This window comes from Stegodyphus dumicola, chromosome 8 (assembly GCF_044657685.1).
Source record: "Stegodyphus dumicola isolate Sdum_Otavi_A_Nest chromosome 8, ASM4465768v1".
NCBI classification, from domain to species: Eukaryota; Metazoa; Arthropoda; class Arachnida; order Araneae; family Eresidae; genus Stegodyphus; species Stegodyphus dumicola.
In genome coordinates this window covers 193731056-193743941 of record NC_140775.1, presented here as the reverse complement: position 1 = coordinate 193743941, position 12886 = coordinate 193731056, and the positions used below count along the sequence as shown (strand labels likewise).

General features: G+C 35.3%; 1 protein-coding gene across 2 annotated transcripts in view; it reads left to right on the top strand.

The window, feature by feature from the left end:
• Secp43 (tRNA Selenocysteine associated protein) overlaps positions 1-12886 on the top strand; it is an 82682-nt gene that overhangs the window by 10069 nt on the left and 59727 nt on the right. The window contains exon 2 of one of the 2 annotated variants that reach the window (XM_085822875.1): positions 7643-7702. In XM_085822875.1, the coding sequence (XP_085679001.1) occupies positions 7670-7702 (33 nt within the window). In that variant the 5' untranslated portion in view covers positions 7643-7669. Of the gene's footprint in view, positions 1-7642; positions 7717-12886 lie in introns of both variants that reach the window. The other variant, XM_085822876.1, reaches the window with a different exon arrangement.

Here is a 12886-nt window from a genome sequence, read left to right as displayed (position 1 = left end):
ATGAGTAGTACTCTTAGTGTAAATATTAATGCAATCAACTTTTGCTGTGATATTTATGATAAGAAGATTATTGTGAATCTATAGGAAAGTTTATATTTTTAGCTTTCTCCATATTTCTCATTGATTTAGTGGGAAAGAGTTCTTATGTTTTGTTGAGGATTTATTCTTGTTGCATTATATAATGTTATTTTTCTTCGTATAAAATTTGTCAGATTCTGTAGTATTTCATTTATTATTTGAATACGTGTCCTCTTTTAAACACAAGATATGACCTCTAAATTGCACGTTCTCAACAATTTCTTCGTCATTGTTATCGTTTGTTAGGTTATCCTAAAAGTTTCTGTCATGATCTGCCATCTTTATATAAACTTGAAAATTTCAGAAATTGTCGGCCTTTTCATTTTGTGTTTAGTTATCGTAGAATATGTGTGATTCCCATTGAGGAATTATGCATTTCCTGTGTATGTCTTTAAATATCAAAAAGTATTTACATCATATAAAGTAGCATTGAATTAGAAAAGGTTATATGACTGAAAAGATGATATAGAATGGCAGCAGCAACAGCTAAGTGTGTACTACAAGTAATGCCAGTTAAGAATCTTCCTTTCTATTTAAACTAAGGCACTTGCTGTAAAATCTGCATTAACCTCTAAATTGAGCAGCTGTGTATAATAGAAAGCCTCAAAATAAATCTTAACTTTTTACTAAATGAAATGTTGTAGGCTAACCTAAAACATGAAATATTTCATGTTCAATTTCATGTTCAAATACATGTTCAATTTGCTGATAAAATTGCAGTGGCCACGAAGCTGTCATTTACAGGTTTATAATTAAAGTTGTGATTTCAAAATTTTCTAATTTTAAAAGTACTGGCCAGATTGACTTGATATACCAAAACAATGGTCAAACAATGGAATTTTGTTTGGTGAAGGAAAAAAAAAAATAGTTCTAAAATGGGCTGATAGATGGCATTTCAGGCTTCACATTGCTGTTGTGGAGGTATGCACATTCCTAAGACTTCATACAAATGCAGCCCCTCAGGGGCTCACTCTTGTGAGTACGGGTGTGGCAATCCCGAGGTACCCTAGCCCTTCAGGGGATCATCATCTTGGTGAGACGGGTGTCACGATCCTGAAGCCCCAGTGATCTATCCTCTTTTCTGTCTCCTCTCTTCTGACCTGATACTTTTTTTCCTTCCATTCTCCGATGTGGTTTCCTTTTGGGGCTCGTCACGAGAAACTGGAACAGCCCTTGTCTCTAGTTTTCAAGTAGCAAGAAAACTGCCCACATGTTTGCCGTGCGTGGAGACCCGTGTCGCTGGAAAGGAGGGTCCTAGTACTTGAGGGGCGAGGTACTGTCCTCAACACACTGCTTTGGCCTCTGCTTCAGCTAAACGGAAGGCACCTTAGTCGTCCTCATGGGTGTCATTCGGCTGGACACTAGTCCTTGTGTCAGTGGCTTGGGGATAAGCTCTCAGGAGTACCTGCTTTCGGGAAAGCCGACTGTGGGGCTTCAGTTTGCGTATAGGTCCGGCTAGCCCTAACGCAGAAATCTGTGTTCCCTAGTTGGGCTCTGTGGTGGGCGGGGCCGTCGGACTCGAATCTTTTTTCTTTCAAATATGGTTAATTGTCATATATTTTTAATCAAAGACTTCGAAGTCACTCAAGTTGCGAAAAATCTACTGCAAAAAAAAAAAAAAAAAAAAAACTACGTACAGATGCAAATGCAAATAATCCTAATATTAGTCCCCGTTTCCTTGTTATGTCTAGTCCTTCTGGCGAGCTGCAAAAGATGTCACCTTTTGTAATAAATAAGTACATTCATTCCTGTATTGGTGAGCCGAGAAATATAAAGCGTTTCCGCTCTGGAGACTTGCTTATTGATACAACCTCAGCCACCCAGTCTGCTTCTTTACTTCAAATAACTGAACTTGGGCAAGCGAATGTCACTGTAACAGCACATAAGTCACTGATTTATTGTCGTGGTGTAATCTCAGAATTCAACCTTCTGTATTCTTCTGAAGAAGAGATCGCTTCTGAGCTATCCGACCAAAATGTCTGCGGTGCAAGGCGGATCAAGATGCATAAGGAAGGTATGTTGATCGATACAAAGAACGTGATCCTTACCTTCAACACGCCTGATCTGCCTAAGAATATCAAGGCTGGATATTTAAATTGTCCTGTAAGACCTTATATTCCAAACCCGATGCGATGCTTCCAATGCCAGCGTTTCGGCCATTCTAAGACGTCTTGGCGTGGCAGCCTCACATGCGCCTGATGCTCACAGATTGGCCATGATTCTCCGTTGTGTATAAATTGCAAGGGTGACCACCCAGCATTTTCTCGCTCGTGCCCAAAATGGAAATCAGAAAAAGAAATCCAGACTATGAAAGTAACTAGGAACATCTCTTACGCCGAAGCCAGAAGACTAGTGCAGAGCACACAGCTTCGACCAAATACATCATACGCCAGTGCTGTTAAATCATCTCGTACAGTTGCCACCCAAACATCAATAGGCACACAGACTCTACCAAATAAAACCCAACCGACTACATCCAACAAGAAAAAGGAAAATTCAACTCATTTAATACAAAAAAAAAAAAAAAAAAAAAAAAAAGAATAATAAGAAGAAACAGTGATTCAAAGTAAACCTAAAACTGTAAGTCACAAAATAATTAATAAAAATATAAATCCTTGCAATAACTCTCTTGATGAGATGGTCTCTGAATCTGTGGATTCAGATATTATGGAAATAGAAGAGTGTCTAGATGTTCCAAGAATCTACTTCTACAAAAAACTAAACAACAGCACAAAAAGAACAAAACCCAATCATAATGGCCACCCTCGTTTCATGGAACTGTTGTGGTTTCCACCGAAATTTGCTTGACATCAAAGCTATAGTAAATGCCTATCATCCTGTGTGCTTAGCAATACAGGAAACAAACCTGAAACTAGAACAACATGCAAAACTTTGGAGGTTTCTTTCGTCAGGAAGGATACCTTGCAGGGAAGCATGCCAGTGGGGGTGTAGGCCTCCTCACCTCACTGGTTTATCCATCAAATGCATTTCCTTTGACAACATCCCTCCAAGTTGTCCGTGTGATTTTTTTTTATTTGCCTCCTAATGAGCACATTGATCAGCAAGATTTAAATTTTCTTATAGAGCAGCTGCCTGAGCCTTTCAGCATAACAGATTTTAATGGCCATAGTCCGCTCTGGGGTAGTAAAGATACAAATTTCCGAGGAAGACAAATTGAGCGAATGATTAAAGATCATATCCTTTATCTCCTGAATAATGGGCAGGATACTTCCATGACCTTCAAGGACATTCAACGCTCTCGACCTTGCCATCTGTTCACCATCTCTGTTGCCATTTTGCACTTTTAGTGTCAGAAATGATCTTTACAACACCGATCATTATCCCATTTTTGTGTCTCCTGCACGAAGAGGAGCAAAGCCTATGTCGAGACTGCCTCGGTTTATACTGGACAGAGCAGACTGGGAACTCTTCTCTTCCTCTGCAGAGCTCACGGAGAAAATAGTAGAAAATGTGCACATCGATGATGCTGTTGAAACTGTTTCTAATATACAGCTATGCTTTCCATTCCTAGAACATCAGAAAAAATGGTGGAATCGCGACTGTCATAAAGCACTGAAAAAACAGAAAAAGTACCGGGAATTTTTCCTAGGTATCTTACTCTGCAAAACCTCATAGCATTTAAAAGAGCGAAAGCAAATGTAAGAAGGCAGAGCCAGAGGGATTTCTGGATTTCATATGTGTCTTCAATAACATCCTCTACGCCTAGTAAGTGGGTTTGGGAAAGAGTTCGAAAAGCATGCGGAATATATAAAGACCATTCACTTTCCTTTCTGGAAAAAGATGGCCGAGTGATTAGCTCCATAAAAAGAAATTGCGAATAGTTTTGGTGAGACATTTGTTGCCGTATCTTCCAGCAGCAGTTACTCACCTGCATTTCTTTCTATCAAGCAGGACTCTGAGAGAAATTCTATCGCTTTCTGTGTATTCAAACTGTTTGAAAAGATGGTAAACAGACGCCTAGTGTACTTCTTGGAAAAGAATAATATTATATCACCTTATCAAAGCAGTTTTCGAAAGGGGAGAACAACCGTAGATAACATGCTCCTCTTAGAGACATACATTCGAAAAGCTTCTGTAAGAAGAAGTCACCTTGTCTCTGTATTCTTCGACATTGAGAAAGCTTATGATAAGGCATGGAGATACGGTATTCTTCGCAATCTTCACGAGAGTGGCTTGCGCGGCAACCTACCAATTTTCATTCAGAATTTCCTGAACACTAGAACTTTTCAAGTAAGGATTGGCTCTGTTTTTGAGGGTGTGCCTCAAGGCTGTGTGCTTATTTTAACTCTGTTTAGCCTGAAAATAAATTCTGTATTAAAACAACTTCCTCCCACCATTTCAGGATCTTTATATGTTGATGACTTACAAATTAGCTGTTGAGGTGCGGATATGAGAGGCAGCTGCAGATCGCTTTGAGCAAGATCCAGGACCGGGCAGAAAGACAAGGATTTACGTTTTCAGAACAGAAGACTGTGTGCGTGCATTTTTTTAGAAAGCGAGGTCTCCAACCTGAGCCTGAATTATACCTCAATGGGTCTGTGATTCCAGTTGCACCTGAAGTAAAATTTTTAGGGGTGATGTTCGACCGAAAAATGACTTTCCTTCCTCATGTCCTAAACTTGAGAAAAAGTGTACAAAAGTTTTAAATATTTTAAAAGTCCTGGGGTGCAGAGCGTTGCTCCATGCTTACAGAGCTCTTGTTCGCTCTAGACTGGACTACGGCTCAGCTGTTTATGGATCCGCTCGGCCTTCAGTGTTAAAACTAGATCCTGTTCATCAATAGGCTCTGCGGATTTTTTCTGGAGCCTCCAGGACATGTCCTGTGCAGAGCCTTTATGTTGACTGTCACGAGCCTTTACTCCGTTTGAGGCGTGAGGAGTTCTCTGTTTTACAGTATTTTAATATATTGTCTCAAACTGACCATCCTTATAAACTGTGTTTACTTGATGATAGCTGTGACCTTTTATTTGAAGCATGTCCATCCTGTGTGCCTTATTTTCCTGTCGGAGTTCGTCCTCTCATAGAAGAATTCTTCTTGTCTGATATGTCCCCACAAGCAGTACAGCATTTTGAGATCCCACCTTGGGAAACTGCACAACCAGCTTCTTGACATTTTCCATAGTTACGGAAAAACAACCACTAATGACATCATGTACAGACAAATTTTTTCTGAGCACAGGCATAATTACAGCAGTTATCTTTCCATATATACGGATGGATCTAAGTCGACTTGTCATGCTGGGATGTCATTTATATTTGGTGACCACTTTGAGGGCAGACGTTTACACTACGCCTTCTCGGTCTTAACCACTGAACTGACTGCTATCTATTATGTGCTTTTGTACATCTCAATGCTTTGCTATAGAAATTTCATTATATATACAAACTCCTACAGTGCATTGAAAGCTTTAGAATCCTTTTCAAGCACCGACAATCCTGTGATAGTGGATGTACTGAAGCTAAATATTAAATTAACAAGTCGTGGATATGAAATTCTGTTCTGCTGGGTCCCTGGACATACAGGAATAAAAAGCAAAGAGCTGGCAGACATCACAGTGAAATCTGTTGTTGAAACGTCTGGCCGCCTCATCCCTTTTAGAGATATCTGTTGTGTCATCAAAGAGAAGATCAGAAATAAATGGCAGCAACTTTGGGACATTCAGATTCATAACAAGGTGAGAAGGGGAAAGGCTAAAATACAGCATTGGTATACTACTTGCAATTGTAAGGAGCAAGTTCTTTTGACTCGCCTTAGAATTGGTCACACTAGAGTAACACATAACTACCTTTTGAAAGCTGAGAACGAGCCTGTTTGTGCAAACTGTGATGTTTGTGTCTCAGTCCATCACATTTTAATTGAATGTCCATATTTTAATAGTCTTCGTGAGAAGTATTTTAATAGCTGCGACCTGCCTCTTGACCGTTTAATCGGAAGAGAGGTCAATATCAATTTGTTTGAGTACCTGAAAGAAAGAGGTTTCCATTATTTAATTTGATTTTTGTCTTGAGATTTTATGTTAGAATTTTAATGAATCAGATATATTAAGATTTTATATCTATACTGCATATTTCATTATCTGAATCATATTTCAATTCAATATTTTCATCCCACCATTTCAGTCTCTTTTTACTTGCCTCGAGTTTAAAAGTGTGCTGTTGTCTTTAGACTTTTTTCTTTATCTAAAATCTATAGTTTGGTTTATATGTTGGAAAATGAATCCGGTGCTTGGCGCATATAGCCTGTAGAGCTTTGCGCCATAAATCTACTACCACCACCACCAGATTATAAAAATGCAGAACACCTAATGCTTTGCCTAAATGCTTCATCATGACTGACAAAGATGGATCGCGCTCATTCTACGTTATACCTTTTATCTAACGTGGAGTGAGGTAGAGGGTGAAAACCAGTTTCAGCGGCGACAGTGGAAGATTTGGAAGTAACAAGAGCAGACGAACGGTGATGCAGGAATCAGCAGTGAACGGAGTTTTGGATGAATGTTGGATATGCCTATCTTGTACTCATAACAAAAGAGCCGTTGATGTGATTGATCGTTGCATTGGTGGGCTGTCCAGCTCCTTTCATTGGGAGTGATTAGCTGGGCCAGTTGAGTACTTGCGGAGAAAGGGGAGGAGTTGCATGTTTCTATCACGTCTGGGTCATCACCAGGATGACGACAATGCATTGTGCTGATGGGGCGACTTGATTGATTGATGAAGATTGGTAACTGAAGGATAGCGTTTGGGGTAGGAAAATGTAATATTACTTACTGCATAAAGGATAGCATTTAGCTGTTCAAAGTACATAATGACTCTTAATCCTGAATGCATAGGAAATATAAGTATTGCCTTCATTACATGAGGATCTTGCTAGCGGCAAGCGTCTGGTCAAGATTTTAAGAGCATTTTTATATGTTGCTCCATCTAAAACAGTTTGGTGACTGTATTCACATCCTTTTAATTTTTTAGCTGTATTTTTAAACTGTCTTATTTGGTATAGATGAAATGTTATTAGAGGAACAATTGTCAGTCCTCCCTTGAGAGGCCTTAATGACAGACTGAGCACAGATCGTAAAAATCTCTTGCCATTGGTCATGAAATTATGATTCTTATTATGTCAGGTGGAGTCGTTACTGAACAAGTTATTGCTTTTGCAATGTCAGAGCATGCCTCGTAACACATTTTCTTATGTATGTGTGTGTGTGGTCTGCTGCAAAGGAAACCATGAAAAACTTTATGAATGCAGAATGGATTTCGCTCTTTTATTTTTATAAAAAAAAAATTGTTTTAGTTTGTGCTCTATCAGAAAATTTGTTCACTACAGAAATTAATAAAATACGTGTTTGTTATGTACAGATTTAAGATTTTTCTTTTTATATATATATATATATATATTTTTTTTTTTTTAAATTAGAGAAGGTAAATGATTTAAGATAATCCCCTTCATTGGGGGAAAATTTGCTAATTCTTTTAAAATGTATAACTTAGTTTTTATTATATATATACATATATATATATATTAAAAAAATATTTCTCCTTCTTTCAGAAGAAAATTAGCTCGTCTAAATGCGCTATGAATAGGAGAGCCACTGTTTGGATAGGGGATGTAAGTATGGAATGGTAGGTTTTAATTCTATGCTGAAAATTTCAAAAAAGGGATATATGTAAATTTAATAAAAATTGATTCTATAAATTCTGTTCATTGAAACATTCAAGTGTTAGTATTTTTAAAAAGCAGTTCTATTTTAAAATGTTATTCTTACTGTTAAAGTATTCTTTAAAACAGTATTTCTCAAAGTGTGCAATGTTGAGTTCTTGATTCTGAGTACCAAGGAAGTTGAAGATATCTTAGAGAGGCAGTGAACCAAAGGGAAGGGGTTAGCCAGACCTAGCTATATAAAGTCGTAAAGACAGATATATACTACTTCAGGTTTCAAAGGATAAATACTATTTTAATAATATCATAATAATATTGTTAAGATTAGCTATAATTTATCAAGCAGTTTCAACATATTACATATAAAATACTAGGGATCTTTGCATTTTTTCCCACAATACTTTTCTCAATATATTTAGTCAAATGACATTTTAACCCCTTAACGCATTTGCCCGTGTCTTACACGGGCGAAAGTTTCCGGCAAATTTGCATATGCCCGTGTCTCACACGGGCGCCCTTGTACCTCGCGTTATTTTATTTCTAATGCTTGTCTGAGATCCGTTCCAGTAAAAATAAATAGGCTAGATTATAATTAAACTTATTTGACATAGATGGCACCACTATTCAGCATTTTTCTTGTGTAAACCACGTGGCGCATTTTGATGATTAGCTATAAGTTTGCTAGGAATTCTTTGCTATAAAGTAGTCGTTTGGTGTGGAAAAGGTAATATATCCATTTTTATTACGTAAATATAATAAAAGTAAGCAGTTAACTGCAAATTATATTACTAAGTGTTTTTGTAATTTAAAAAAAGTTATCTGATAATGAGCGACTCTGACGATGACAATTTTGAATATGCCAATTTATCAGACAGTTTCAGCGATGAGAGTGATGATTTCTTGAGTGATGGAAGTAAATCGGAAGATAATGACAACGAGATTTTGGATATAGCAAGGAATTAGTATCAAATTAGTATAAATCAACCAAACGTTGCACCACCGAGATTTCGATTTGAAGCTAACCCTGGCTGTTGTTTTACTCTGACGGATTACGATGATGCTTTGTCATACTTTGAATTATTTTTTGATAACTCTCTCATGGACATAATTCTAACTGAAACAAACAGATATGCATTTCAACATCCAGGATCATCACAGAACCTATGGTCACCGATTACTATGGAAGAATTATACATATTTTTAGCCATAACTATACTACAAGGTATAATTAGAAAGCCTGAGATAAGGATGTATTGGTCAAAAGTTGAAATTTTTCAATCACCTATTTTTCCGAAGCTCCTTAGCTTCCGTCGCTATTCTGAGATAAAAAGATATCTTCACTTCTCTAACAATGAAACTTACGATGCTGAGATTCACCCCCATCCCAAGCTCAATAAGATATGGCCTGTATTTGACCATATAAATAAAAAGTGTTCTTCTCTATATACACTGGAAAGAGATATCACGATAGACGAAAGTCTACTACTGTATAAAGGGCGAATGAAATGGAAGCAATATATACCACTGAAACGAGCTCGTTTCGGAATAAAGATGTACCTTCTTTGTGAATCAAAAACCGGTTACTTATATTCATCCATTATATATACCGGAAAAGGAACGAATCTGAGCGATGCATATCGAGAAATGCCGGTATCAACTCAAGTAGTGTTGTCACTGATTGAACCGTTATTAGATAAAGGGTACTGTTTGACAACTGACAACTTTTATACTTCTCCACAATTAGCGGATTTCCTGGTAAAACGTCAAACAGATACCTACGGGACTCTGAAAAGTACCAGAAAAGAAGTTCCATCTGAAATTAGAAATAAAAAATTGAAAAAGGGAGATGTTATAGCGTTTCAGAGAGGAAAAGTAATGGCGATGAAGTGGAAAGACAAAAAAGATGTCTGTTTGCTTTCAACAATCCATAACACACATCAGGAAAATACAAGTAAAACAGCCAATGATGGCACTCAGAAACCGAAAGTTGTAATTGATTACAACGATACAATGGGAGGCATTGATCGGCTTGATCAGCATCTCCACGATTACCCAACAACAAGAAAACGAGGAAAAAGGTACTGTAAGAAAATATTTTTCCATCTTATGGATATATCCGTATGGAATTCATTTGTACTATATCAAAAAAATGGAGGAAAACGGGACCATTTGGAATTCCGTAAAATGCTTGTGAAAAAATTAATTGAAAAATACCATTCAAAAGTGTTACCCAAAAGAACAGGTTGGCCTGGTTACCAACCTGGGCCTCTGAGACTAACTGAAAGGCACTTTCCCGAATTTGTACCACCTACAGAAAAGAAAGCGGCCCCTTGTAGAAATTGCGCCGTTTGTTGCAGTAAAAGAGATGAGAGGGGTAAAAAGATAAGGAAAGAAACAAGATACTATTGTAGGAACTGTAATGTTGGACTTTGCGCAGTACCATGCTTCATGGTATATCATACCAAACTGAATTTTTAGTCAATTTTATGTTTGCAAGTATGAAAATTTGATTTAATTTGATTTTGATAACTTGAAATTCAAAATAAACATGTAATCAAATCGTTTTCACTTTGTATAATATATATATATATTTTTAAATTAGCCTATACTTGTACCCCTGTATGTCGTCTTTTCTAATACAAAGGAGCATAACAAAAGACAACTTTAAGTGAAATTATTCCAAAATTAAAAATAAGATTTTTTAATTAAATTTTTAGTTAAAAATTACTTTTATTTGTCGATCATGTCTTAAAATGCACTAGAGAATATGATTATGCAAGAAAAAAAAATAGGTGATTTTTTGACCGAAAATTAGAAATTAATGTGTGCCTTAAGGGGTTAATGCTATTTGGTAAACTTTCAATAAAACAAAGAAATTGTTAAACTTTGGTGTTATGCAATTTAAACTGACAAATTTTAACCCTGGTATTCATGTATTTATAGTTATGCTTGTTTTCTTAAGTTGCAAAATGATTTTGTAATCATATACTCATGCTTTTTACTGTTGGTAGGGGTAATTATTCTTTCAGATAATTAATTTCCAGAAAAATGTGACGAAAAGTGTCTTTATGATATTAATGCATAATTGATGTATTTTATAGGAAATTTTTGATGAATTTCTTATTTTTTGGAAGAACAGTGAAAATAAAATGATTTAAATTTTCTTCTTTTGATCCCAGAGGTCTTTCTCTTAACATGTTTATCTTCCTTTTATTTTCTCATCGTTCTAAACATTGAAGCAATCAAACAAAGCAAAGAAACTGAAAAATTTTTATTAAATTTATTAAAAGTTTTATCATATGTGTATCAATGCACCAGACATATCAGCGCCAGCCCTAAATTTTCTTGCACGGTGCGGTGCTTCACTGAATTCTAAAAATTCTTCCATGTTGACTCTGGTAAGGCCGTGACCTTACATCATTTCATATTTGTTCTCAGTGCTCATATTATATCAGAAGTTAAATTAACCGTTTCTTCTACACATTCTAAGTACAAGTAATTCTAGAATAACAGAAATCTTTAATTAAATCTAAAAATTCTAAAATGGAGAGGAAACTCGTTGAAAAAGAAATTGATTTTAAAGACAGAGAAAATTATTCTTCAAAGATGGATGGTTGAAATATTAACAAATTAGGAGATTAAGCAGAGACTAATGGGAACACTCTTTTGTTTCTTGAAATAACTAAACTTAGAAAAGACGTAAATTAGCTAAAATATCTGGAAAATGTTTTAATTAAAAAGGCATATAAACATTTTGTAGATTTAATGTATTCTAATATCATTTATAATCAATATCATAAGTTATAACCACTGCAAAATGTTCTTAGTGCTTGTTTAATGGATATTTTCTAGAAATAAAAATTGTAATTGTAAATATGTGTGATAAAGGATATTTAACTGCTAAATGTAACAAACTGCCCACCTTTAGAAATTATCTGTATGTGTTAAGGTGAGTTATCTCCTGTCCTTAAACACAGAAATATAAAAATTAACATAAAACTTGCATAACATAAACAGGCATGACAGAACACATCTGTTCTGATCAGTAGCTGTTTGTCTCAGCAGCCAAGCTTCTGTTGTTGAAACACGCTGATTATTATTATTATTTTACTTATGCCACTTGACATAAAATTTGCATAAACCTCTGGACTGAGCGAGTATGAAATGTGACATAGAATCAGTATAAAGTTAACTGTTACCAAAATTTAAATAAAAAGCCACTAATCTTCTTTAAAATATATGGGACTGTTATACATGTTTGAAGAAATTGCACAATTTATTTGAAAAATTTTATGAAATTAAAATTTTATTATTGAATTTTTTATAACTAAATTAAATATTAGTTTATATTTAATAATAATTCATCCTACTTACAGATTTTAGTCTTACAGTTACAAAAATGAAGTTTGGGTGTTGCTTATATATATATATATATATATGTGTGTGTGTGTGTAGTGCATATAAAATGAACTGCAGACGCATATTATCTGTACTGTCTTTAATTATAATAATGTTAGCTTGATAATAAAATACAGTAAAAAAAAGTAAGGCTGTACTTTAGAATAATGAGCATATTTTGAATCAGAAGTAACTTTCATTACTTTTATGAATAATTTTATAAGTTATAAAAGATACATCTCAAGTTATTTAAAAACATACAAGATTTGTAATTTTTTGACAACCATTCAGGTACCATTCAATGAAATAACATTCCTTGCAAAAATGTTGCAGTAATACAGTACAAAGTCCGGACTTGTCGGGACTTCGGCGATTCCACATTATAGATCATCAATTTAAATCTGGTAAGATGTCATGCAGAAATTATACAATTAAAAATATGAAACCGTAATTTATAAAATAAAGAGCAGTTATGATCTAAAGGGTATCAAAATTTACAAAAAAAAAAAAAAAAAAAAGCTTAATTTTATTTGTTTACTTTGTTAAACATTTCTTTCAATTTAAGTTGTTTAAGTTGCTTCGTTTTTTGTGCTAAAACTTTCTCTTTAATTCTACGAACAGACATAATTTCTTGTTCAGTTACAAAGTTCCACTGTTCAAGTCCTGTAATTGCTGTGTCCAGAATACCGACTAACTTGTAAATCGAAATTTTTTCGTTTTCAATAACCTCTCTCT